This window comes from Pseudorca crassidens, chromosome 6 (assembly GCF_039906515.1).
Source record: "Pseudorca crassidens isolate mPseCra1 chromosome 6, mPseCra1.hap1, whole genome shotgun sequence".
NCBI lineage: Eukaryota > Metazoa > Chordata > Mammalia > Artiodactyla > Delphinidae > Pseudorca > Pseudorca crassidens.
This window is the reverse complement of record NC_090301.1, coordinates 315,945-341,199: the sequence shown is the minus strand read 5'-3', so window position 1 is coordinate 341,199 and position 25,255 is coordinate 315,945. Positions and strand designations below refer to the sequence as shown.

Sequence of the window (25,255 nt, the reverse complement as noted above, 5' to 3'; positions counted from 1 at the left end):
AACCAAAAACTGCTCTAAAGTCTATTAATAAAAACACTTATCTACTTAAAACAATAAAAAGGTGGGTAGTGTGCAATTATGTACGCGAGCGCGCGTGTGTGCATTTTCACATCAAGCATTAAATGGGGCCAGAAAGGTTGCACCGAAACTGCTATCATTTAGATTGAAAGGTGAGCAAGATAATCACAGTCCTTTAACTTCGGGAGGTTGGGAAACTGTAAATTCCTGTACAGTTTGAATTTCTACAATGAAGATAAAATTGGCAAAACAATGAACGTGTTTCCACTCTTAAATATCTGCCTGGGGTTTAGTGAAGAGTTCACGGAGGAGGGTGTACCTTTAAACGTGCATTTTCAGTGATGAACGACTGCCCCCGCTGACCCCCGGAATCGCAGGAGTCTGGGTCCGCGGGGCCCCGGAGGCCGCGCCTCCTCGGGGTCGGGACGCGCTCCACCTCCCCGCTACCAGACACCTGCTCCGCCCGCCCCGCCGGGACCGCCCAGCTCCCGCGCGACACCTCGCGCGGCCCCGACCGGAAGCCGTGGGGCGGGTTCAGACGGCGCCCCGCCCCTGAAGGCGACCAATCAGCGCGCGGGGCTCATTAATAGTGACCACGCCGGCCCCGCCTCCGCCTCTCGCGGGGCCACCGCCCGCGCAGACCCAGAGCGCGGCCGCGGACGAAGATGGCGACCGCCATGTACTTGGAGCACTACCTGGACAGTAAGCGGCCCCCGCGCCCCCTAGGCCCACCGCCCTGGCCGGGCCGCCCCCGCCGCGTCCCCCCCCGCCCCGCGCACTAGGCTCCACGTGCGGACCCCGGGGCACGTGGGGGCGGCGGGACGGCCCGGAGGCGGCGGGAGGGGCTGAGGCACGCGCGGGGCGGGAGGGCCCACGAGGGAGGGGCACTGGGGGTGCGGCGCGGGGTCCCGCCGTCACGGCCGCGCCAATTCCAGGTGCGTCACGGCGGGGCGGGGGCCGGCGGGTGCTGGGCGGGGCCAACGCGGCTCGGCCCCACCCTCCCAGGCTCAGCCCCGCCCACTTTCGCCATAGGCCCCATTCTCTCGTCCCTAGGACCCGTCTTCCTTGGCTGGGCCCCGCCCCTCATTCACTAGGCCCCGCCAACTTCGTCGTCGGGCCCGCCCTCTCCGCCCTGGCCCCGCCCTCTCTGTCTAGGCCCCGCCCCTCCGAGTCCCGTCCCGCCCATTCCCGGACCCGCCCCCACCGCGGTGACCCACTAAGGTGGTCGAGTCTCAGTCCCTTGGGATTCTGGGCCGGGTTTGGGGGGCCCAGGGCCTGAGGGTTCTGGGTTCTGTGCCTGTTTGTGCTGTGACCTGGGAGTCCGCTTCCAAGCCTCAGTTCGTGCATCTGCAAGGCATGATGGCGCGGAGGGTCTCTGAGGGCACCTGTCTTTGCGCAGGGGGTTGGGGGCGGTACTTAGACGTGTGGGTAGGATGTTCAAGGCAGTGGTCATCAGAGTGGGCCAACGTCCCGAGGCGTGCCACAGGTTGCACCCTCTGGAGGACTCCTGAGCAGGTGGTTATTTGCCGCATTTCACAGCGTGGGTGATGCTGCGTCAGAGGCTAAGTAGCTTGTCAAGGTCACTCACTGGAGAGTGGCGATCCCACGTTTGAGCTCTGCGGTCCGACTCCAGTCTGGCCCTGGCGGGGGCATAGCCTGGGGATGCGGGCTGGTGGGGATTTTGCCTGGTAACTCTGGAGCCTTGTGCTGCACTGGGGATTTTCACTCATCCGGGCCTGGGCGCCCAGACCCCCACCCGAGGTTGCTGAGAGTAGGGAGTGAACCCCGGCTCCGGGGAAGGCAGTGGGGATCCAGCCCTCCCCAAGGGGGTCTCCCAGGCATGGCCCAACCTGAGCACAGCGTCCTGGGCCGGAGAGCACCGTGGAGGGAGGGGCTTCCCCACCATCGTCACTGGAGAGACCTACACCCAGGTGCCTGTTCTGGGTGCTGTGGCATGACCTCCTCTGACCCGGTGCCTGCCCAGGGGGCCCCAGGAGGAGGGTCTGAGGAACACGATTCCTGTCCTGTGAGGGACACCCATGTGAAGGCTTGCGGACGGAGGCCCCTGCTCACTCCCTGAGCACCTGCTGTGTGCCAAGAAAGCAGACATGATCCCTGTTTTCCTGGAACTGGCTCTCAAATGGGAGAGATAGAGTTTTTAAAAGTTCACAAAAGTTTAAAGGTCACAAAGGAGCCCAGCAGGTCTGAGAGTGCAGGGGTGGCACTGTCTTGAGAGCCCTGGTAGGACAGCAGGGGAGCCCACGGGGAGGCCATGGGTGGGTCTGTCCCGCTCTCTGTGTGAGCTGGGAAGCCCTGGGGCTTACGCAGCAGCTTTGTACAGTCAGAGCTCTTGGAGCGGTCATCTGTGGAGGGGGCCTGTCCTGGCTGCGGGCAGGTGGGGAGCTTGGCCTGGACCAGGAGCCCGGCCGTACGGACAGGAGAGCAGTGTAGGGCAGGGTCCTTACCTCTGCTGTCCCGCACGGTCTGTTTGATTTTAAATAAACTCAAGTAAAATGAGAAGTTCAGTCCCTCAGTTGTACTGGCCCCATGTCAGGTGCTCAGTAGCCCCGTGTGGCCAGTGCGTGCTGTGTCGGGAGGCTCTGTCTTGGCATCAAGTTCTACCGCACAGCCCTGGTGGGCACCGCCCAATGCCCTGAGTTCAGAGTAGAGTGGGAGGAGAGCAAGGAGGACCCCGGGGTTTGGGCTTGTTCTCTGTTGTGGGGCGTCTGCACGGGAGGAGCGGCCTGGGGTCTGCGGTGGGAGAGTCGCACAGGCACCTTCCTCCCTCTGCCCTCTGTTCGCCTCTAGCTTCTCGAGTTTCTGACAAGTTCTGAAGCACGTCAGCCGATTACCAGTGTGAAATAGGGGAGGGCTGGATTCCCCACTGTCTTTAATGTTGGACTCGTGTCTCTGAAAAAAGACACCTTGATTCTTCTGCTCTCCAAACTCTAAGAGAAACAGAAGCCGGAGTGGGCTTATTGTTTGTAGCCTTGAAGTATGACGCTTGGAAGGTGGGGTTTTGTCCTGCTGTTGAGAAGCATGTGTCTGTGTTTCAGGTATTGAGAACCTACCCTGTGAGCTTCAGAGGAACTTCCAGCTGATGCGAGAGCTGGACCAGAGGACGGAAGGTGGGTTCAGACCTTTCAGAAGAGCCAGGGTGTGGGGAGCAGCTCCCCAAGTCCAGGTGCGGAGCACCGGGATCCAGGGGGTGGTGTACTGGTCTTCCAGGGACCTGGGGCAGTGGGGCTGCTGTCCAGCCTGGGCCGCAGGTGTTGGGTAGTGTGTCAGAGAGAGTGCTGAGTCTTTTTTTTTTTTTGGCTGCGTTGGGTCTTTGTTGCTGCGCGCGGGCTTCTCTCTAGTTGTGGAGAGCAGGGGCTGCTCTTCGTTGCGGTGTGTGGGCTTCTCATTGCGGTGGCTTCTCTTGTTGTGGAGCACGGGCTCTAGGCACACGGGCTTCAGTAGTTGTGGCTTGTGGGCTCAGTAGTTGTGGCTCACAGGCTCTAGAGCGCAGGCTTAGTAGTTGTGGCACATGGGCTTTGTTGCTCCGTGGCGTGTGGGATCTTCCTGCACCAGGGCTCAAACCCCTGTCGCCTGCACTGGCAGGTGGATTCCTAACCACTGCACCACCAGGGAAGCCCCTAGTGCTGGGTCTTTAAAGTAAACTTAGTCCCTTGTGTCCCTACACGTCTCCATGTCACATCTTTATAATCGTCATCCCCTCCTGCAGTCAAAATATTTGTTACCTTTTCTTTCCTTTAAAAGATTTTCTATTTTCAAACTGTGTACCTATTTTAAACAGTTAGTCCTTTTAGATCTTTTGGTATTTAACTCCCTATTTCTAAACAGTTCATTTTTGCTGCTATTTCTTACTTTATTTCCTTTTGGTTTTAGACTTTATCTATTCAGTTATTACAAAAAGTGAAGACTTACGTCTCCAGTTGTGCCCTGCTCGGTTCATGCGCACACAGCTCCCTCCCCCTGTCTCCTGGGTGTAATGGACTAGAATTTGAACTGTGGTGATGCTGTGCTGTCCAGTGATGCTGTTTCTTTCCTGGGCTGCTGTGTCGGTAGTTTACCATATGCTATGCTCACATGCCCTGTTTGGAGTAACTGTCTTTTTCTTGGAGTTCTTAATTGCTTTTCTTGTTGGTTTTGTTTTCCTCGTTTTCAGGGTGCCTGCTGCACCAGGTTACCTGCCAGTTCTGTGTGTGCTCTGCATGGAGACCTCTCCTGGAGCCTCTGTCCTGCGGTCCCGTCCGGGCCGACAGTTTCCGGGCCTGCCGCGCACGCCTTGCCCTAGGTCTTCCTAGGCTCTCCCTTTGCTCCTCTTCGGCATGGAGCCCTGTTTCCTAGGCTGTAAACATACTACTTCTTGATTTGCCCGTTTGTTTCAGAAGAGCGTTTTCTCTGGGAGCTTCCAGAAGGAAATTTACGGCAGGGTAAATTTCTTATACCATTGCATGTCTGAAAATGCAGCAGTGAATGGTTTGGCTGGGTATAGAATTCCACATTGACAGGCATTTCCCCCAGAATGTGGCAGGCGTTGCTGCATTGTCTCCTAGCTTCTGTGTTGCTGTTGAGAAGTCTGATGTCATTTGGGTTTCTCATCCTTTGAATATATGATCTTTTTTTCCCTTTCCTGTTTAGAAGCTTTTAGGCTTTTCTCTTTATCCCTGAGGTTTTACATTTCATGGTGGTGTGCTTGGGTATGGGCACTTTTTCACTCATTGTGCTGGGCACATGTTTTGCAAGATTGGAATAGCTGTGGTTTTTCACTAAGGAACAGCTTCCTGACTAGTGAATGCAGAGGTTTCTTTTATGGTGAGATAAAGCATTTGTATTCAGAAATAAGCATAAACATTTGTAGATTGCTTAGCAAATAGCACGCGGAGAACCTCTCTGCAGATGGAGAAATGGAGCCTCTAGTGCCTGGGGGCCCGTGTGATCCTCATGAGCAGGCCCCCCTTCCCCAGGGGTACACCCTGAGTTTTCACCTGCAAGAATGGTTTTCTCACCTCTCTAAACCAAAGAGTTAAGAGTTGCGTCTGTCTTTGCCTTTAACATCAATGGAATCATACAGTGTGCTTTCCTTTGTGTCTTGCTTTTCTCGCTCAGTGCCACCTTTTGTGGGATTAACCGATGTTGTTTGGTTTTTTGTTGCTGGGTAGCGTTCTGTTGTGTGAACGGACCACAGCTTATTTATCTGTTTTACTGTAGATTGGACGTTTGGGTTGTTTTCTGTTATCTGCAGTCATGAATGTTTTCCCATGTGTGCCCTGGCCTCTAAATCTTTAGGGTATGTACCTGAGAGTAGCCTGCCGGGTCATAGGTAAGGTGAGCACATCATTTATTATTCAAACAATAATAAATGGACTCTTCAAACTTGAGAGTCCAAGAGGGCACGATGAACCCTTGCTGGGGCAGCGTCATACGTTGGGACTGTCGTGGGCGCACTGCCCTGGTCGGGGTGTCTGCTTGTCTCGCTGATCCAGAGTGTTTGGGAAGGCGGTGCCCGCCACCGGCGGCCAGTGGGCCAGCCACTTCTTTGCTGGCACTTGTCGTTGTCAGGCTTTATTGGTTGCCAGTCTGGTGAGCGTGTCCTGGCTTTTCGCCCATTACTCTATCAGACAAGAAAGCCGAGATCGACATCCTGGCTGCAGAGTATATCTCCACGGTGAAGACTCTGTCTCCGGGTCAGCGCGTGGAGCACCTGCAGAGGATCCAGAGCGCCTACAGCAAGTGCAGGGAGTACAGCGACGACAAGGTGCAGCTGGCCATGCAGACCTACGAGATGGTGAGGAGGGGGGGCGGGGCGGGGGCGGGGCCTCCCCTCGGACGCGCTCCTCGCTTTCACGCAGCAAGGGGGAGGCTGCTCGGGAAACGGGGCGTCGAGGTGGAGGCCGGGCAGCGATAGAGCGATGCCGCTAGAGAAAGTGCACGTTGGAGGAGTCCTCGTCCTGGGACCATTTCTGTGGTCTTGTGTCCTGTGCCCGTTTTGCTTGTTCATTTATATGTACTTTTAATGCTTGTTTTTGTTAGCTTTAGGTAAAGTCCTAGAATTGGTTTTGTCCAATTTCCTTTCAATTCCGCTTCTCTTGGGGTTTGCAAGGTGGCACAAAGCCGTCTGCGACGCACATGAGGTCGTGTAGTGAGGCTCCCGTCCTTGCCTCCCCCAATAAAACAGTGATTTTTTTTTTTTTTTTTTTTTTTTTTTTTTTCGGTACGCGGGCCTCTCACTGTTGTGGCCTCTCCCGTTGCGGAGCGCAGGCTCCGGACGCGCAGGCTCAGCGGCCATGGCTCACGGGCCCAGCCACTCCACGGCGTGTGGGATCTTCCTGGACCGGGGCATGAACCCGTGTCCCCTGCATCGGCAGGCGGACTCTCAACCACTGCACCACCAGGGAAGCCCTAAACAGTGATTTATTTATTTATTTTTGCGGTACGCGGGCCTCTCACTGCCGTTGCCTCTGCCATTGTGGAGCACAAGCTCCGGACGCGCAGGCTCAGCGGCCATGGCTCACGTGCCTAGCCGCTCTACGGCATGTGGGATCTTCCCGGACCGGGGCATGAACCCACGTCCCCCGCATCGGCAGGCGGACTCTCAACCACTGCACCACCAGGGAAGCCCTAAACAGTGATTTATTTATTTATTTTTGCGGTACGCGGGCCTCTCACTGCCGTTGCCTCTGCCATTGTGGAGCACAAGCTCCGGACGCGCAGGCTCAGCGGCCATGGCTCACGGGCCCAGCCGCTCTACGGCATGTGGGATCTTCCCGGACCGGGGCATGAACCCACGTCCCCCGCATCGGCAGGCGGACTCTCAACCACTGCACCACCAGGGAAGCCCTAAACAGTGATTTATTTATTTATTTTTGCGGTACGCGGGCCTCTCACTGCCGTTGCCTCTGCCATTGTGGAGCACAAGCTCCGGACGCGCAGGCTCAGCGGCCATGGCTCACGTGCCTAGCCGCTCTACGGCATGTGGGATCTTCCCGGACTGGGGCACGAACCCGTGTCCCCTGCATCGGCAGGCGGACTCTCAACCACTGCACCACCAGGGAAGCCCTAAGCAGTGATTTTTTTAAAGCCTGAAATTAGTTGTGTTTGAGAAAGAATCCTCTAGGAGGAGACCTTAATGCTTATGTTTGGGACTTTGATGCTCCAAAGTGCTAAATCCTTTGAGTAATCAGCCTGTCTTCCAAGGAGTTAGGTGTGATCAACGTCCTTAAGACAGTCCGTTTTCTCTCTGACGTGTAATGAAGCTTAGGACTGCGGTTCATTTCCAGTCGGGGGCCGTGATGGCTGGTGTTGGACGGCTGTCACCAGCCAGCTGGTGCTGTGACGTCCTTTTAGCTACAGGAGCATCCCCTCTGTCACGGGCAGTTCTGTGCGGTCCTTCCTTCCAGCTCCGTCCTGAACTCCATCTTCAAATGTCATTTTCTGTTGACGAACCTATAGCTCTTCACATTTTACGTCAGGATCTAGTATCCAAGGTCCTCAGCCCTTTACTTCACTGCATCTTACGGCTCTGTTTCTCATTGTTGCCTGCCTTCAAGGTTTTTTCCCTGAGTAGGATTTATTCTGTTGATGGGGAACAGAATGTGGGGAAAAAAGACCCTTGCATCAAGTGGGAAATAGCAGGCCTTGCTCTAGCAGAGTGTTGTTACTTCTGGACTCAATTTAAGGGCCAGACAGTGCTTTCTGCTTGATGTCAGGAGCATTTGTGACCCTGAGGCGTTTTGCTCTGAGTTTCGAACGGAATGTGTGAGCATCCTTCTGTGTAGGTGGATAAGCACATCCGGAGGCTTGATGCGGACCTGGCTCGCTTCGAGGCGGACCTGAAGGACAAGATGGAGGGCAGCGACTTCGAAAGCTCTGGAGGACGGGGGCTAAAAAGCAAGTCTGTTAATTTTTCTTCATTTTGTTATTGTTAACTATGGAGTTCTGAAGAATTTTGTCTGATAAGTGTATTAGGAACATTATGGTAAATATCATATTTGGGTAAATCTTGTCCTGCTTCAGTGAAATCTGTGAACAAAGTTGTGGTCTTTATTGTTTCAGAAGGTCGAGGTCAGAAAGAAAAGAGGGGCTCCCGGGGTCGTGGCAGGAGGACCTCAGAAGAAGACACCCCAAAGAAAAAGAAGCATAAAGGAGGGTGAGAGGTGCTTTTTTTCTCTTTTTCCCTGAAGAACACCATTGGTATTTGCTCAGGATGGAAACACCGGTGACTGCTAAGGCTGAGGAAGTGCTTACCTGTGCCAGGTGTGCTGCAGCTTTTTGCTTTGCCCGTGCCAGGTGTGCTGCAGCTCTTCCTGCTTTGCCCGTGCCAGGTGTGCTGCAGCTCTTCCTGCTTTGCCCGTGCCAGGTGTGCTGCAGCTCTTCCTGCTTTGCCCGTGTCGGGTCAGTTGGTCCTCACGGCAACTTGAGGGAGCAGTGTTGCAGTCGTGGAGACCGAGGCTTCAGAGCTCCTGGGTTTGCACCAGGCGGTCTGACTCCAGAACCCATTCTCTTAGCCACTGCGTGCCCTGCCTCTTAAGAGACACGGTGATGTTTGGTGTGGTTCAAGCTAAGCCACTTCCTAGTAGTTGAATACACATCTGTTGATCATTTTATATATAAATACATGTTTTAGATGTATTCATTTTTAAATTGTGTGACTGCATTTATTAAATATCCATGTCATTTAACTTGAACTTCAGAATATTTCATTTAAAGTACTCTCTCACTCGCTACCCCCTACCCGCCAAGATAGCTTCGTAGAATATGAATGGGATGCTTCATCCTCCAAGATAGTGTAACATTGCTTCATAGGAGATGCTAAAATGCCAAGTGGCTTCTGTGGAGATGATCCTGACAGTTATGGGGAGAGTTCAGAGAGTTAGTTTTCGACAAAAGAAAAAGTTTTGGTTCTTAAACCTAGTGTTTAAACTTTTATCTTTAAAAAAAAACAAACCCCAAATAGTGTCTTTGTATTGTAAAGTAATGCACAGATGCAGAAGACCACACAACAAACGTGTGGTTTAACGAATTACTGTAAGAGGCACCTCCTTGTAATCATTGCCTGGCCGGTGACTAACGCTCCCTGGGGGGCCCTTCCCTGTGCCCCTTCAGAATCACCACTTCCTCAGCTCCAGACACACACGACCCACACAGACAGGGTGTTCACTTCCATTCTTTCTTTGTAGTTTTGTCCCTGACACAGTGCACTCCTGGACCCTATAGTTTAGTCTTGTTGCTTTTTTTTTTTAACCTTTTAGATTAACTTCATTAAGGAATAATTTACATAACAATAAAATGTTTTCATTTTAAGTATACAGTCTGATGCTGTATTCAACTTCTTTAAAGTTATAGAACTAGTCAACCTTTCTATTTCTTCTTGAGTCAGTTTTGGTAATCTACATCTTTCAAGGAATTTGTTGTTTCATATAAGTTGTCACACTTACTGACATCAAGTTATTCATAATATTCCTTTATTATTCTTCTGATGTTGTAGGTTCTGTACTGATGCTCACTCTTTTAGACCTGAAATTGATGATTTATGTCTTCTCTCATTTTGCCTTGATCTTTTCAGAAAACTAGCTTTTGGTTTCATTGAGTTTTTTTCTCTACTGTTTGTCTTCTGTTGCGCTTAATTCTGCTAATATCTTTATTCTTTCTGTCCCCCTACTTAGCCTGGATTTATTTTGCTTTTCTTTTTCCAGCTTTTTATGGTAGAAGTAGCTTAGTAGCTTAGTATGATTTTCATACTTCCCTTCTTTTCTAATATAAATATTTAAAGCTATAAACTTCCTTCTAATTACTGTTTTAGCTGCATCACACAAATTTTGATATGTTATGTTTTTGTTTTTATTCCATTCAGAATATTTAAAATTTTCTTTTGTGATTTTTCTTTGACCTGTAGCTTATATAGAAGTATGTTTCTCAGCTTCCAAATAATTTGAGATTTTCCAGGTAACTTTCTAATTTCAATTTCTAATTTAATTTTGCTGTGATCAGGAACTTCTGTAATTGAAATTATCTGAAAGTGATTAAGTTTTAGGTTGTGGTTTATGGTCTGTTTTTCTGAATGTTCCATATATACTTGAAAGCAATGTGTATCTTACTGTTGTTGGGTGGATGTCAATTATATAACTTGGTTGACAGCACTGTTCAAGTTTTATGTATCCTGACAGATACTCTGTTTACTTGTATAAATTACTGAGAGAAGAGTGTTGAGATCACCAACTCTAGACATGGATTTGTCTATTTCTCCTCCTGCTTTGTGAGTTTCTGCTTCATATATTTTGAAGCTCTGTTACTTGGAGGTACATACACATTTAGGTTTTTTAAAAATAATGGACTCCTTTATCATTATTTATTTTGTTGTCCTTCTTTGTTTTGAAGTCTGTTTTGTCTAATATTACTATAGCCATTCCAAGTGTCTTACAGTGAGTTTTTACATGGTGTGTTTTTTCCCTTTTTCATTCTTTTACTTTCACCACATTTGTGTTTTTGTATTTAGAGTGAGTTTCTTGAAAGCAGCAAATAATTGAGTGTTGCTTTTTTATCTAGTCTGAAAATTTCCTTCTTTTCATTGCACTGTTTAGACTATTCAGATTTAATGTAATTAGTGATATGGTTGGATTTAAATTTACTATCTTGCTATTAGTTGTCTCCTTGTCCCATCTGTTCTTTTCCTGTCTTCTTTTGGATTAATCATGTATTTTTTCAGTATTCCACTTTTTTTAAGTGGGTGTCAATGGTATCTCAAAGAAGTCTTAGTTTTCATTTTATTTATTTTTTTGTTTTTTGTTTTTTGGCTGCGCAGCATGGCTTGTGGGATCTTAGTTCCCTGATCTAACCAGGTCCCTGACAGTGAAAGTGTTGTGTCCTAACGATTGGACCACCAGGGAATTTCTTCAGTATTCCATTTTAAGGACTATTCAAGTGTGTATACCCTGTTTCATTAACTTATCACAAAGAATTTCAAATAATATTGTACTATTTCATGTTTAATGTAAGAGCCTACATGAGTATTCTTTTGTTTTCTGCCTCCTGTCCTTTGTGCTATTATCAAAAATTTTACTTCTACGTATGACATAAGTCTCTGAATATATTGTTGTTATTGTTTTAGGTCTAAATCATTGCTTATCTTAAACATTTTAAAATATGAGAAAAAGTTTTATAGTTAGTCCATATATTTACCATTTCCAATGCCCTTCACTTTATGTAGATGCAGATTTCCATCTGGTATCATTTCTCTTCTGCCTGAAGAACTTTCTTTAACATTTTTTTTTTTTTTTTTTTTTGCGGTACACGGGCCTCTCACTGTTGTGGCCTCTCCCTTTGCGGAGCACAGGCTCCGGACGCGCAGGCTCAGTGGCCATGGCTCACGGGCCCAGCTGCTCCGCGGCATGTGGGATCTTCCGGGACCAGGGCACGAACCCGTGTCCCCTGCATCGGCAGGTGGACTCTCAACCACTGCGCCACCAGGGAAGCCCTCTTTAACATTTTTTACAGTGCAGGTTTGCTGATGGTGATGAATTTTCTGTTTTTGTTTCTTTGAAAATATCTTTATTTCACTTCCATCTTTGAAGGATATTCTTGTTGGATATAAAGTTTCAGGTTGACTTCTTTTTTTCTTTCATCACTAAAGATGTCCTGTTGTTTTCCATCTTGCATTGATTCTGATGAGAAATTAGTGGTAATTCTTATCTTTGTTCTTCTGTATATAAGTGGCTTTGTTTATTTTTGCTGCTTCTAAGGTTTCCATTTAGCAACTTGATTTTTTAAAAAATTTATTTGTTTTATTTATATATTTTTGGCTGTGTTGGGTCTTCATTGCTGCACGCGGGCTTTCTCTAATTGTGGCGAGCAGGGGCTGCTCTTCGTTGCGGTATGCAGCTTATTACTGTGGTGGCTTCTCTTGTTGTGGAGCATGGGCACTAGGTGCACGGGCTTAAGTAGTTGCAGCATGCAGGCTCAGTAGTTGTGGCTCACAGGCTCCGGAGCGCAGGCTCAGTAGTTGTGGCGCAGGGCTTAGTTGCTTCACGGCATGTGGGATCTTCCTGGACCAGGGCTCGAACCCGTGTCCCCTGCATTGGCAGGCAGATTCTCAACCACTGCTCCACCAGGGAAGTCCACAGCAACTTGATTTTTAACAACTTAATTATGATGTGTCCTCGTGTGTGTTTTTTGTGTGTTTGCTGTTTGGAGCTCATTGAGCTTCTGGGAACTGTTAGTTTATAGTTTGCATCAAATTTGTAATTTTTCAGCCAGTTTTTCAAATTTTTTTTCTGCTCTCTTTTGTCCTTTTTATGGGACTCCAATCATATATGTGTGTTAGCTTGATTTTCCTACAGATCACTGAGGCTCTGCTTATTATTTTGTCAGAAATTTTCTTTCTACACTTCCATTTGGATAGTTTCTATTACTTTATCTTCAAGTCTTTTCTTCCTTGTTGTCTAATTTAATCTTAATCTCCTTTAGTGAATCTTTGATTTAAGAAATTTTCTTATCAGGAAGTTCTGTTTCTTTTTTTATATACTTGCCATTTCTGTTATTACACATATATTTTCCTTTATATCTTTGAATATATCATTTTACAACAGCTTTTTAAAAAACTTTCTCTTCTGATTCTGTCATTTCCAGGTCTATTTCTTTTTGTTGTTGTTTTAAAGCTGCTTTATTAAGGTATGATTGATATATAAAGAACAGTATATATTTAATGCATACATTTTGATGAGTTTGGCAGGTCTGTTTCTGTTGACTGCTTTTTCTCTGGTTGTAAATCACATTTTCCTCCTCCTTCACATGTCTAGTAATTTTTTTAAAATTTATTTTTGGCTGCATTGGGTCTTCGTTGCTTCACATGGGCTTTCTCTGGTTGCGGCGAGCAGGGGCTACTCTTTGTTGCGGTGCACGGGCTTCTCATTGTGGTGGCTTCTCTTGTTGCTGAGCATGGGCTCTAGGCGCACGAGCTTCAGTAGTTGTGGTGCACAGGCTCAGTAGTTGTGGCGCATGGGCTTAGTTGCTCTGCAGCATGTGGGATCTTCCCGGACCAGGGCTTGAAGCCATGTCCCCTGCATTGGCAGGCAGATTCTTAACCACTGTGCCACCAGGGAAGTCCATCTAGCATTTTTTAAAATTTTTATTTATTTAATTTATTTTACTTTTGGCTGCATTGGGTCTTTGTTGCTGCGTGTGGGCTTTCTCTAGTTGCTGCGAGTGGGGGCTACTCTTTGTTGTGGTACGTGGGCTTCTCATTGCGGTGGCTTCTCTTGTTGCAGAGCACAGGCACTAGGCATGCGGGCTTCAGTAGTTGTGGCTCACAGGTTCTAGAGCGCAGGCTCAGCAGTTGTGGTACACGCGCTTAGTTGCTCCGCGGCATGTGGGATCTTCCCGGACCAGGGCTCAAATCCGTGTCCCCTGCATTGGCAGGCAGATTCTTAACAACTGCAACACCAGGGAAGCCCCCATCTAGTAAGTTTTGACTCATTGTTAAGACACTGTCAGTGTTATGTGGTTGAATATCAGGATTTTGTTGTCTTCGTTTAACGGGTGTTGAATTTTAAAAATTCATTTAAATTTTTGTCACTAGTTTAATCACCTGTGGAGCAGCTTGATCCTTTGTAGGCACATTTTTTTTTTTTTTTTTTTTTTTTTTTTACAGTACGCGGGCCTCTCACTGTTGTGGCCTCTCCCGTTGTGGAGCACAGGCTCTGGACGTGCAGGCTCAGCGGCCATGGCTCACGGGCCCAGCCGCTCCGCGGCATGTGGGATCTTCCCAGACCGGGGCACGAACCCGCGTCCCCCGCATCGGCAGGCGGACTCTCAACCACTGCGCCACCAGGGAAGCCCTGTAGGCACATTTTTAACGTTGGTTAAAAAAAGCCTTTTTCTTAATATGCCAGATAGTAAATATTTCAGGCTTGTAGGCCGTATTGTCTCTGTTGTGGCCACTCAACTCTGCTGTTTACTATTGAAAGCATCCACAGCAAGTGTGTAGATGAATGATGCGACCGTGTTTCATGAACACTTTATTTGTAGAAAAGGCAGCCAACTGCAGGCTGTATTTTGCCAACCTCTAGGTTAGAGCAGCCTTTACTCTAGGGTTGGTTAAACCCTCCTGCTAAGGTGTGACCCTTCTGTGTTCTCCTCTGAATGTATTTGGTGCTTGGCGAGGTCTCTCCATGCTGGCTGGTTGGAACTTGAATGTTGCCCAGGCTGCGTGTGAGCTCTGGGAATTGCTCAGCTCGCGGGTCCCTGGTATTCTCTGCCTGGCCTTGTGGATTGTCAGTCCGTGCGCGGGCAGCTTAATCTTTAGCTAAAAACTCAAATGGATCTGTTTGCAGATTTCCGGAGCGCACTTCCTCTAGCTTCCTCCTTTCCAGCGCCCTGCCCCCAAGTTCCAGCAGCCCCACCCTCCCTGAGCTTTGGTTTTTCCCTCCTAGACCTGCAGGCTTTTGCTCCTCTCTAAGGGCTGGCGTGTGGAAAGTACCTCCGGGCAGAAAGCTGAGAAGGTCATAGGTCTCACCTGGCTCGTTTACCTTCTCAGGATCGCTGTCCTGTGCTGCCTTCTGTGTAGTGTCTGGTAACTCCTACTTCAGGTGTCTTGTCCAGTTTTCTACTTGTTCATAGTAGGCGGGCAGTTCAGTACCTGTTATTTCGTCAGGGTCTTTGTTTAGGTAAAGTTTCTTTAATGCGTAAGCTTTTCTCCATCCCTTTCTTTTCTTCATAATTTTCCTTCTTGAAGGACCTGCGCTGTTTGGCTTGTAGCGTTCTCCAGAGTCTGGATGTTGCTGATGAGATGTGAACCCTCGCGAGAGCCTCTTTGTTGAGCATTTAGACGGTGCGTCTCCTTCTTGTCTGCTCTGCAGGGGGATCCTGGGGAATGCACTGACCTGTGTGTGTTCTTACTGAAGCCGGTTTTGTAGATCTGGCAGGACATTTAATGCTGGGCCATGAGACCTGTGTCAGAGGTGATTGAAAGCATCTGCCTTATGGGGCATGTTTGTTGACTGTGTGGGAACAGTTAGGCTGTGTCCGTTGCAGACGGATGAGGCCATAAACGTTACAGGTGACCCTTGAACAGTGTGGGGCTGGGGGCACCAGCCCTCCATGCAGTTGGAAGTCCGTGTATCACCTTACAGGCAGCCCTCTGAGTCTGAGGTGCCACATCCGAGGGTTCATCCGACCACGGGTCACGTAGCGCTGTAGCGTGTGCTCACTGAAGAAAACCTGTGTGTAAGTGGGCTCGCGCACTCCAGGCCCGCCCTGGTCAAGGGCCTGCCGTAAGTCCGCATACACTGTAGTCTTCATTCTGGAGCCCCCATTTGATTCCTTTTTTACGGATTTTAGTTCCTTTTTGAAAAGTCTCCATATTTGCATCCCTGTTACTTACGTTTTCTTCCTAATGTGTGTTTAAAGCCCTTCTCTGCTAATTTTAACATCTGGGTCGTCTCTGCATCTGCTTCTGTCTGCCCACTTCCCTGTGGTTACCACTCCTGCTTTTTCACGTCATGTACTTGTCTCGTTGTCTGGCCTTGGAGGCACGTGGAGAGGGCTTGCCCTTCTTTGGTCCAGGCAGATGGAGCAGGCTTGGGGCGGGGTGGCGAAGGTGGCACCCTGGCTCCTGACGGAGAAGCCAGAGTGTCTGTTTTGCTGCCACAGTGGCTGTCTGTGGGCGGTGCTTGGCTTTCCTTCCTGCGGAGGCCTGGAGGAGGAGGCTGGCTGCTCAGAGACCAGGGATGTCACTCTGCAGCCTCTGCACGGCCCCAGGGTCAGTAAGTGGACTGTAGGGTCACGGCCGTGTGTCCGGGGTCCTGCAGAGTCGGTGTGGTCCCCAGTGGGCCTCCGGGCCTCGGCTGAGCACGGGAGATGGATGGCCTGCTCCCTCGGCTGCTGCCTCTTCCTCAGCCCTAGGGCATCTTGCCTGTGTCACTGCACAGCTGTCCAGTGTCTTTGAAGTGTGACCTCACTGTCGGGTTTGTCTTCCACCTCGTGGTGGCAGCAGTGTTCCGCGCCTTTCTGCTCCTTCCTGCTTAGGGCTTGGGGGCGTGCCGGCCTCCTCTGGGGATGAGCAGGTGTTCTCCTGTGTCCCTTCCTCTCCATGAGCCCCCTTGGAGGGACAAGACCCTGGCTCCCTGGTGCAGTGGGAGGCTCCCTGACGAGTGCGTGCCTGGCCGTGGCTCAGACCTCGGGGATGACCCGGGTGTCTCACCCCGTCTCTGCGGACGCGCTGGAGCCGGCCGGGCCCGCAGCTGCCCCTCACTGAGGGGGCTGGCGTGCATGTCGCTGGCTGCTGTTCGTAGCGCTGGCCGCAGCAGCGGCAGGTGAGAAGGGGTAGTCAGGGGTGGCAACGTTGGCAGAGCCCTCGGTAAGTCAGGCTGGACCCGGCGCTTCTGCGCGAACCGTTTCCTCTCCACGGCCACCCCGGGCGGTGGTGCCATGACTGCCCCAGTTTACAGACAGAGGGGGCCGGGGGTGCTGAGGCCCGCCCTGAAGGCCCGCTCTGCTGTGTGACCGGGGGCACCCTGTCCCCGGGGGCCATTGGGGCAGGACGGGGCCGGGACGGTGTCTGGAGAGGACAGGACACCCACGGGCCGGGTGCGGGCCAGTGTACCCCGTCTGCCGGTGCTGTGGCTTCACGGCCTGCCTTGGGGTGATGCGGTTCCAGGGTCAGAGGCAGGTCCTGTCACCCTGCGGGGCCAGGCAGGGGGGCCACCCGAATGGCGAGCGCCAGACCTCGGGTACATCCTTGCCGTCTGTACAGCCCGTGAGCCAGGCAGGATCTGCGTGCGGACGCGGGGGCCGTTCCTCCTGAGGATGAGTAGCCGTGCCTGTCGGGGGGCGTGTCCTGAAGCGCCTGGGACGCGCGTGGGGGGCGAAGCGTGTGGGGCTCCCTGGGGTGGCTGGTGAAGGGTGCCCACCACGTCCCGGGGTCCGGAGCGAGGGGCAGCACTGCTGCCTGAGGGGTCGCCCTGGCCTGCCCCAGGGATGGGCTCGGCCAACAAGAAGGGCCCTCGTGGGCTCAGCCCCCGTGACCTCCTGGCCGCTTCCCTCCACCCTCCCACCCCGGAGCCCCCTCCAGGTCAGACTGGAGGAGCGGTGGTGCGGGGTCCCAGGCCTGCTTGCTGGCTGGAGGTGTCCTCGCTGGGGGGTCCCCACAAGCCCTGCAGCCTCTCCTACTGCCACGGCAGCTGGAACTGTGCGGCGTGGTCGAGCCTCAAGTAGAACGCACGGAGCAGACGAGGCGAGGTCTGTGCCGGAGGTGGGAAGCCCCACAGGAGAGGCCTGAGTCTGCTGGTGGGTGGCTGCCGCGGGGGTTTGCACTGATTCGCCGGGGGGCGCCTGGGAGGGAGGCCCCTGGCGGCAGGACAGGACCCTGCGGGCGGTGACACAGCGCCCCAGCCCGAAGGCCTGCTCGTGGCTGTGCCTGAAGCAGTTTGGAAGCACAGGGGCCGGGACGCGTTTCCGTGACGTTCCCAGAGACGGAGAGCAGAGCCCACACAGAGGGAGGGCCCTGTGTGGCAGCTGCATGGGCACCGAGCATACTTGTGTCAGGGACAGTGTGCGGCCAGGGCACCTCGCTGGGCCGGGAGGCAGGTCGCAAAGGCACAGCGTGTTTCTAGACTCTGGTGCACAGGGAGCACGTGAGCAGTGAATCCCTTTGGGGACCAGATTTTCTTCGTTTCCTTCCGGGTCAGTGTATTCAGATGGCCCGGCGGCCGCCACGTCCTAGCTTTCCTTTTGCCGTGTTCCTCGTGTGACTTGCTGTGTTTGGTTAGCAAGTACGCATTTGAATCTGCGCCTGTACTTTTTATTTTGGGGGTGGGGGTGGGGGAGGGAGGGTTTTCTTTCTGTACTGGTGGGAACATACTGTTTGTCTACACCAGCCTGAGCTCACGGGTTTTGTTTTAAATAACGAAACACATGAGAGTCGATTCCACGAGCCCTTCCCTGTGTGCGCTGCAGAGCCGCAGGCAGCAGATCGGAGGGCGGTGTGGACAGTGCAGGGGTCTGGCTGGGCTGTGAGTGGAGCCCAGAGGGCAGCTGGGGAGTGCAGGGCGACAGGCCGCTTCCCTGGCGTGGGTAGGTGAGGGCGGCCCTGCTGACAGTGGGCAGCTGGGTGGGTGGTGGTGGGCTCCTGGGGGTCAGGGCCAGGGCAGGGCGAGGGGGGCAGGGGCTCCTGTGGCTCTCGCGGCGAGGCGGTGGCCCTTCTTGTGGGGGAGGTGCCGGGCGAGCTGGCGGAGCCAGGGCTGCTCAGACACCTGGGCTGCCTGGATGGGCTCAGGTGGGTTCTCGGATATTGCCAGGTGTCCGCTGGTGGTGGTGGCGTGTGCCTGCCCCGGCCGGGGAGAGGCCGCGGGAGGCTGCGGGGGCTGACCCAGGCTGGGGGAGGAGCTTGGGGAGCAGGCCCCATCGGGCGGGGGGCCGGGGCTGGGCATGGTTCCTGTCCCTGGGGGGACTGGTCTGGACGCTGAGTAGTGAGCGCCTCCCCCCGACACCCTCCCACGCCTTCGTGCACGGCCTTGTCTGGCGCCATCCGGGGCAGCTCGTCCCTCCACCCCCCCACTCACCGCTGTTGTTTCCGCGCAGGTCGGAGTTCACCGATACCATCCTGTCGGTGCATCCCTCTGACGTGCTGGACATGCCCGTGGACCCAAACGAGCCCACCTACTGCCTGTGCCACCAGGTGTCCTACGGGGAGATGATCGGCTGTGACAACCCGGATGTGAGTGGGGCCTCGCTGAGGCCTGGGGCGGCGTCCTCGGGGCGGGTGGCGCCCGGGTGGCACCCGGAGTGCGGGGCTGACCACCACCTCCTTCGCCTTGCAGTGCCCCATCGAGTGGTTTCACTTCGCCTGTGTGGACCTGACCACGAAGCCTAAAGGAAAATGGTCAGTATGGGCGCCGGCTTTCCTGGAGAACTGGGTGAGCGGCTGGGCTGGGGGCCTGCCTGCCGCCACTGGTCGTGGTCCCCGGGGCCGAGCTGCAGGGGACACCCACCCGCCTCACGCGGGGTTGCGGCTTTTATTACGTTTGCATAATGTAGGGACCCGTGAGCAACATGGGTTTGAACTGCTTAGATGCAGATATTTTTCAATGGTAAATACTGCTGTGCTCCGTGATTCCCAGTGGGTTGGATCTGCGGTGTGGAGGAACCGCGGGTATGGACGGCCGACTGTAAGTCGACTGTGCAAAGAGTCGGCGCTCCAACCCCTGCCTTGATCGAAGGCGACCTGCACTTCCTGTTCCCCCAAACCACGGCCATTCTGACTGTTGAGTGAGGCAGAGATGATTACAGATGCAAACAGAGAATGAGGAGTTCTTCCCCGGGGAGCTTTGACGAAAGATGAAGAACGTTAACTAGGTCTTGGCCAGGCACAGGCCAGGCACCCTTAGTGCCGCGGGCTTTCCGTTCCATCGAGAAGACGTGCCATGGGTCATGGCGCCGTCTATTCTGTCCTGTGTTCAGTGGGCAGCGGCAGCTTTAGTGTGCATAGAAATCTGGTTTTGCTGACCTGCGCTGAAGCGAAGTCCCGGGAACAGGAGGCGGGGAGGGCAATTTGAGTTTGACTGGGACGTGGTGGGTTCGAGTTGTTTGTGGGACTTCTGGGTGGAAGAGTCTAGTAGGCACTGGAAAATCATTTCCTTCTGGGAGGAGAGGGTCTGCCCACCACTTGCTGGGAACAGGGCGGGACGCGCAGAGCCGGCCAGGAAGCCAGGGCGCCGCGGCCCCAGCCCGCTGCTAACTCCCGACTTCCCTGGGCTCCCCTGGGAGATGGCAGAGAGCAGGCTGCTTCCCGCCTAGGTCTGAGACCTGAGCCCGTGTCTGGGAGTCTGCACACCGTGCTCGCTGGTGCAGCGTTGCCCTCCACCCCAGGGCCCGGCAGGGCCAGGCTCACTCGCTGGCCTGGACTAGGTGCTGGTGGCCGGGGCCGGGGCAGCTGCATCACACAGGATCAGCTGCCTCCCTTCTGTTACGGGGCTGCCAGGGCCCAGGAGGGACCCAGAGCAGCCCCCTGTGTCTCTGGCTCTGGAACCTGCTCGCCCAGGGCCACCAGGGCCCGCTCAGCCCTGTGGGGCGGGCGGGGCTCTGCTCCTCTGCCAGGTTAAGGGGCCCCGCCCGACTGCCCGCCTCCAGTTCGGTCCCAGTGGCGGTGTCATCGCACAGGGAGGACCCGTGAGCTTGATCCAGAGGAATGCCCGTGTGTAAGCACCATGCTGCTCGCCGACCCGAATCTTATCCACCGACTTTAGAACAGACGTGCTGGATGGAATGGCCCGCGTGGGGGCTTTTCCCCGATGGGAAGGCTGCGCTCTCTGCGTTTGTGGGTCTCTGTCCTGGTGCCGTTTCAGCAGCGTCCAGCCATCCTGGAAATGGGGTCTGGCTGCCCACGTGCAAAGGGCCCCTCACTGTGCCTTTCTCATCACAGGTTCTGTCCGCGGTGTGTTCAGGAAAGGAGGAAGAAGAAGTAAGGAAGAGGCGGACGCCCGGACCCGAAGAGCACGTTAATACATCCCTTCATTCACGTCGCAATATTTTATCTTCATTTTAAAACGACCTTGTTTCCAATGATATTTAATAACTCAATGGCCAGTTGTAATTCTGGATATTTCCTAAAACAAACAAGAAGCCACCTGAGCCCTGTTGCCCAGAGGAGTGCCCCTAGGGGACTTACCACAGTGACTCCATTCTCATGACTTTTCGTAGAGACCCCTGGCCCCAAGCATGGCGGTCACAGCGAGTGGCCCCAGGACTTTGAGGGGTGTGCGTGCCTGGTACACTGCCATCGCTTTGCAGCTGGAGGTGTGAGCCCTGGTCATCTGTCTGTGGTTTCCCGGGGCTGCTCCCCGAGAGCCCGGCACCACTGCAGGCGCCTCTGACCCTCACTGAGAGCGGTGCATGTGGAGCCTGGTGACGAGCCTGGGAGGGGCCGGCTCTCCCCGGGGTGGGCAGGGGTCTCAGCTTCGCTGTGCACTGCCTTTTCGTCTGGACTCCCACTTCCCTCCATGAGGGGTTTACTTTCTGGAGTAAACGTCTCTCCATTAGCGAACGATAAGAGACGGCCCAGCAGACGGGCTGATGTTCTGTTTCCCTGGGAATTCCTGGCGTTTTTACTGTGAAGATGAATTATCGTGGTAGCATGAAGATCGTGGTCTGTGTGAATATGGAGTGAGTCCAAGCCGCTAGGGGCTGATTTGAAACCTGTTCATTTGCACAGCAGATGAGCAGCTTAGATCGAGGAGACAATTTTGTGATGTGATTTGTGAATTTCTTGTGCCACAATAGCAATTCTGGATGAAGCTAGGAAACTAGAGTGTCCTTTCTCTTTAAACAGCATTCACCAAACCGACTTTGAACCGTCTTTTTGGTAACAGTTGGGGGAGGTTGCGTACCTTCGGTGTGTTGATTCCGTGTGTCATGATGGTCCAAGAAAGCGTGACTTCTGCAGGTGTCCTCGGACTTGAGAGCCTCCGGCGTGCATTTACGGAAGGGGAAACCTGCTTCTGTGTTCAGGCCAGAAGTCCATGAGACAGACTTGGGGCTGAGATTCCCAATTTCGACGAACCTTGTTTTCTTTATAAGGAAGGCCGTCTGGAATGATACACCCGCTTCCTCCTGAGGCCTTGTTACTATAGATGCTCCTCCTATTTTCTAATATTCACCAAGGAGAGGAAAGAAAGCAGAAGGGAACCTGTGAGGCTGTGTCCTAGACGGGGCCACTCCCCGCAGAGTTAGTTAATATTCAGCAGATGAAAGCGGGGTCTGGCTGGGGTCTGCGTCTGAGCTTCCCAGTGGGGCTTCGCCTGCGCCCCGTGTCCAACTCTGTCCTTTCTGGAGGGAGCTGACGGAGTGGCACTTGATCCCAGATGACCGTGGGCAGGTCGGTTCAGCACGTGTGGCCTGTCCAGTCTCGGGCCGGGGGTGGGGTAGGGGGTCGGCCGCTGCTGCAGCTTGTCCCTGGGGGATCCCGGAGCCACACGGCTTTCTAGACCCGATGCCATTCTGCTGCCCCAGAGAAGGGGGGCCGTGTCCGGATGAGTGCTGTCAGCACCCTCAGTCTCAGCATTGGCTAGAAACCCAGGGGCGTTGGTATTTAATAACTTAGGGTTTTGTTAATACAGGTGTTTAAGGATTGTGGGGAATAAATGTGGAAAAAAAATTTTTCTTCCCCCTTTTACCAGTTTTTGTGGAGAAGATAGGTAAGTACAGTAAGCTGTGGGGATTCTTTAGAAGCTAATTTAATATTTGCACGTCATCTGTGAACACTTCACACCCGCTGTTATTGCGGGAAAGCGATGGTGTTTGTGGATGTGGGTTGCTGGCTGATTCAGTTGGGTTTCTCACCTGGTTTCCTGAGGTCGCGGTCGTTTCCCAGGCAGGATGACCGACTTCTCTGTCTTAAGCTTTTGTTTAAAGTCCGATGGTACCATCCTGCTTGTCACACTGTGTAACATCCCACATGTGGACCTTTTTTTTTTTTTTAAAGTTTCTGTGCTTGTATGTTTCTAGTGTTTACTTTTTGCTGGTTACAATAATATCACCAAAATAATATGCACGTAGCTTAGGAGAAAACGGAAAACAGGAGCAGAGTAGAAAGAGTCCCCGGAGCATTGTCTGGCCTCCCCGAACACCAGTGCTGCCCGTGACAGAAGACACTTGGTGGCCATGTGGTCGGGAACGTCCTGGCCCGAGGGGTCGGCTGGAGCCCACGCCGCTTGCGGTGTCGTCTGAGGCCTGCCGCCTTCATCAGGATGCTCGCCGGGCTCCGGGGCTGATGCTGGAGGCTGCTCTGGAGCCCCGCCCGACCATCACCTAGGTGGAGGCTGCCCTGGGCGTCGCAGCATTTCTGAGCGAGCGAGAGTGCCGGCCCTCTGTGGCCGTGGGGCTTACTTGTGAGGGAAGAGGTTTCTCGTGCAGAGGAGAAGCAGAGTCGTTCCCTTGTTTCCACTGCTGTCTTATCTGTCGGCAGTTGGAGAAACATCCTCTCATTTTCCTGCAGGAGAACTCGTGCTGCACCAATAAAAGCAGGTGTTAAACTGAGCCCCCCGCCCCTGTGGCCAAGCTCGTGGGGCTCGTGGCTGGGACGCATACACCGAGGCCTGTGTGACTGTCCCCACTGGAGGCTGGGCCGCCGAGCAGGTGGACATGAACCTGGTGCTGGCAGGGCCACGTGAACCGGGTGGCTTCCCGTCTGCCCAGGGCAGCAGACGCCGGACGCAGCCCCAGGCAGCAGTGACGGGGTGGGTGTGAGGGAGTTGCAGGGGTGTGTGGGGACAGTGGCCAGCTGCGTGTCAGTCCTGCCTCCTGACCCATCGCTGGCAGCCCTTGGCGAGGACCGCTTCGAGCAATAACGCTGTCTGAAGAGCAGCTTCCCCGTGTAGCCACAGCCAGGGCCTGCCCTGGTGCGGGGCTGGGACACTTGTCACGGCGTGGAAGGTTTCAGGTTTTCCTCAAGTTTCAGTGAACAGTGGTTGGTCTTCATTACCTGTGTCGAGAGGAATTTTAAAATAGGACATCTAAGAAAAGTGTTCTCGTTCAGGAGAGAGTTCTGTGAAGTTCCTTCCTAGTGTGTATCTGTGGTGTTCATCATACCACATCTCATCCAAAATGATGCAGCTTTAACATGAATGTTACATTGTATTTTCAAGGAATTATTGATGTTCTCTTTGTAAAGGAAAGATAATATTGTAAATCTTTTTATTAAATAATGTAAAGATGTATATCTGTATTTTTGGATCATGTTATAGATTATGGATATATTGTTTAATGAATAAAGTATTTTTTGGAACATTTGAGAATGCATCCTTTCGGGAAACAATAAAACTTCATCGTGTCCGGAGATGAGAAGTACATCCTGTGTGGCATTTTGAAGGGGATGTGCAGTGGACCAGAGGGGGTGTGTCACTGCCACCAGCCTGGGCAGGACCCCCGGCCGCACCTTGGTGGACAGCCTTGGGCCTCAGCTGTGTCGTGGCGTCACAAGTTGGTCCCCAAGCTCACAGGAAAGATAAAGTGGTTAGAGTGCTGTGGGTTGCTTTCTAGAGGCTTAAGGCGCTTCCTTTGGAACAGAAGTTTCACCCTCTAGGCCTGCTTGGGCGCCAAGGCCCTGTGGGAACTAAACAACTCTTAGGATGTTCCCTTGACGAGTTCTAACGGTCAGGGTCCAGAAACCCAGCCTGGTCACAGTGGGTTGGGAGAGCACCGCCAGGCAACCATTTTCCAGATGAAGCCTGGTTCACAGACTCGGGTCCGTGGCTGGAGGGGAGCCTTCGGCTCTGGAGGAAGGCCTGTGACTTTCCTCTCCCTGCACCATCTTGCTCCACGCACACCAGGGCTGCCTGCCTGGGAAAAGGAGGCACCAGCTCTTTGTTTTGGGGGTGGGGTGCTAATCTGCACTGTTGCTGATTCCCAGAGGTCCAGGATGCCATTGGTCTGGTCAAAGTGAGGGCCCACGGCAATCAGGTGGTTAGGTAATGCTTGTCTGGATGGGTCCACAGGCCCCTCTGTGGTTATCTTCCCAGTGCCTGAGTATGTCATTGAAATAGACGTAATGGCTGGCAGGATGGCCACGTTGACCTGTGGAGTGAGGGTCGTCACGGTAGGAAGGGCCAGGTGGAAGGCCTGGAGTGTCCTCTCCCTGCCAGGGCATAATCCAAAGGCAGGATGTCTCCTCGCGGGAAGGTCAGGGGTGATGTTCCTAGCGCACCCCATTAACTTACCTGGGAAGAGGTGGGCAGGTCTTAAGGAGTATGGTTTACTGAAGATGTGGGTGAGACCCTGCTGCAGCTGCTGTTCCTGGCAGGGCATGGTTACCAGAGCAGAACGTACGCTCTTGGCAGGTGGCAGGTAGTTGTTGATCTGGCCAGTGCCAATATGCAGGGACCACCGGAATCTTTGTTCTGTTGATACTTGGTCGAGCTGGCAGCACACCGTCGCGGCCCTGCCTTGGGCCACGTACACACGCTCGCTCTCTGCAGTCCCCGGGCCACGGGTCGTCATCCTAGCATCCCACAGAACATCCCTCCTGTCTGCCTCACCAAGAACTCTGGGACTGATGAGCCAGACACGTACTGGAGATGCCTTGGTAGGACACGTGGGGGCCAGAGGGTGGGAAGAGAACTCTACTCTGGGTACTAGGGACTGTGTTAGTTATTGTAACAATGTAATTGAGGGTATTCCAGGGCTGAAAGAGCAAAAAGGGAGCACTGAGGTAACAGTCACTGGAGGAAGCGGCTGCCATCCCTAA

At 53.0% G+C, this 25,255-nt stretch overlaps 1 protein-coding gene across 1 annotated transcript; it reads left to right on the top strand.

Moving 5' to 3' along the window:
• The first annotated feature begins 599 nt into the window (after positions 1–599).
• Positions 600–23,801, top strand: ING5 (inhibitor of growth family member 5). Its single transcript, XM_067739946.1, has 8 exons — positions 600–720; positions 3,075–3,146; positions 5,646–5,812; positions 7,803–7,914; positions 8,080–8,173; positions 18,598–18,733; positions 18,837–18,898; positions 20,438–23,801. Exons 1-8 carry the CDS (start codon positions 684–686, stop codon positions 20,478–20,480), a joined length of 723 nt encoding a protein of 240 aa, XP_067596047.1. The 5' UTR covers positions 600–683; the 3' UTR covers positions 20,481–23,801.
• The last annotated feature ends 1,454 nt before the right edge of the window (positions 23,802–25,255 follow it).

Bases quoted from the DNA above. Each gene is read 5' to 3' on its own strand.
- ING5 (XM_067739946.1), top strand. From the start codon at position 684: ATGGCGACCGCCATGTACTTGGAGCACTACCTGGACA. The intron at 3,147-5,645 runs GTGGGTTCAGAC...TTACTCTATCAG, and splicing joins GCTGGACCAGAGGACGGAAG to ACAAGAAAGCCGAGATCGAC. The intron at 8,174-18,597 runs GTGAGAGGTGCT...GTTTCCGCGCAG, and splicing joins AAAAAGAAGCATAAAGGAGG to GTCGGAGTTCACCGATACCA.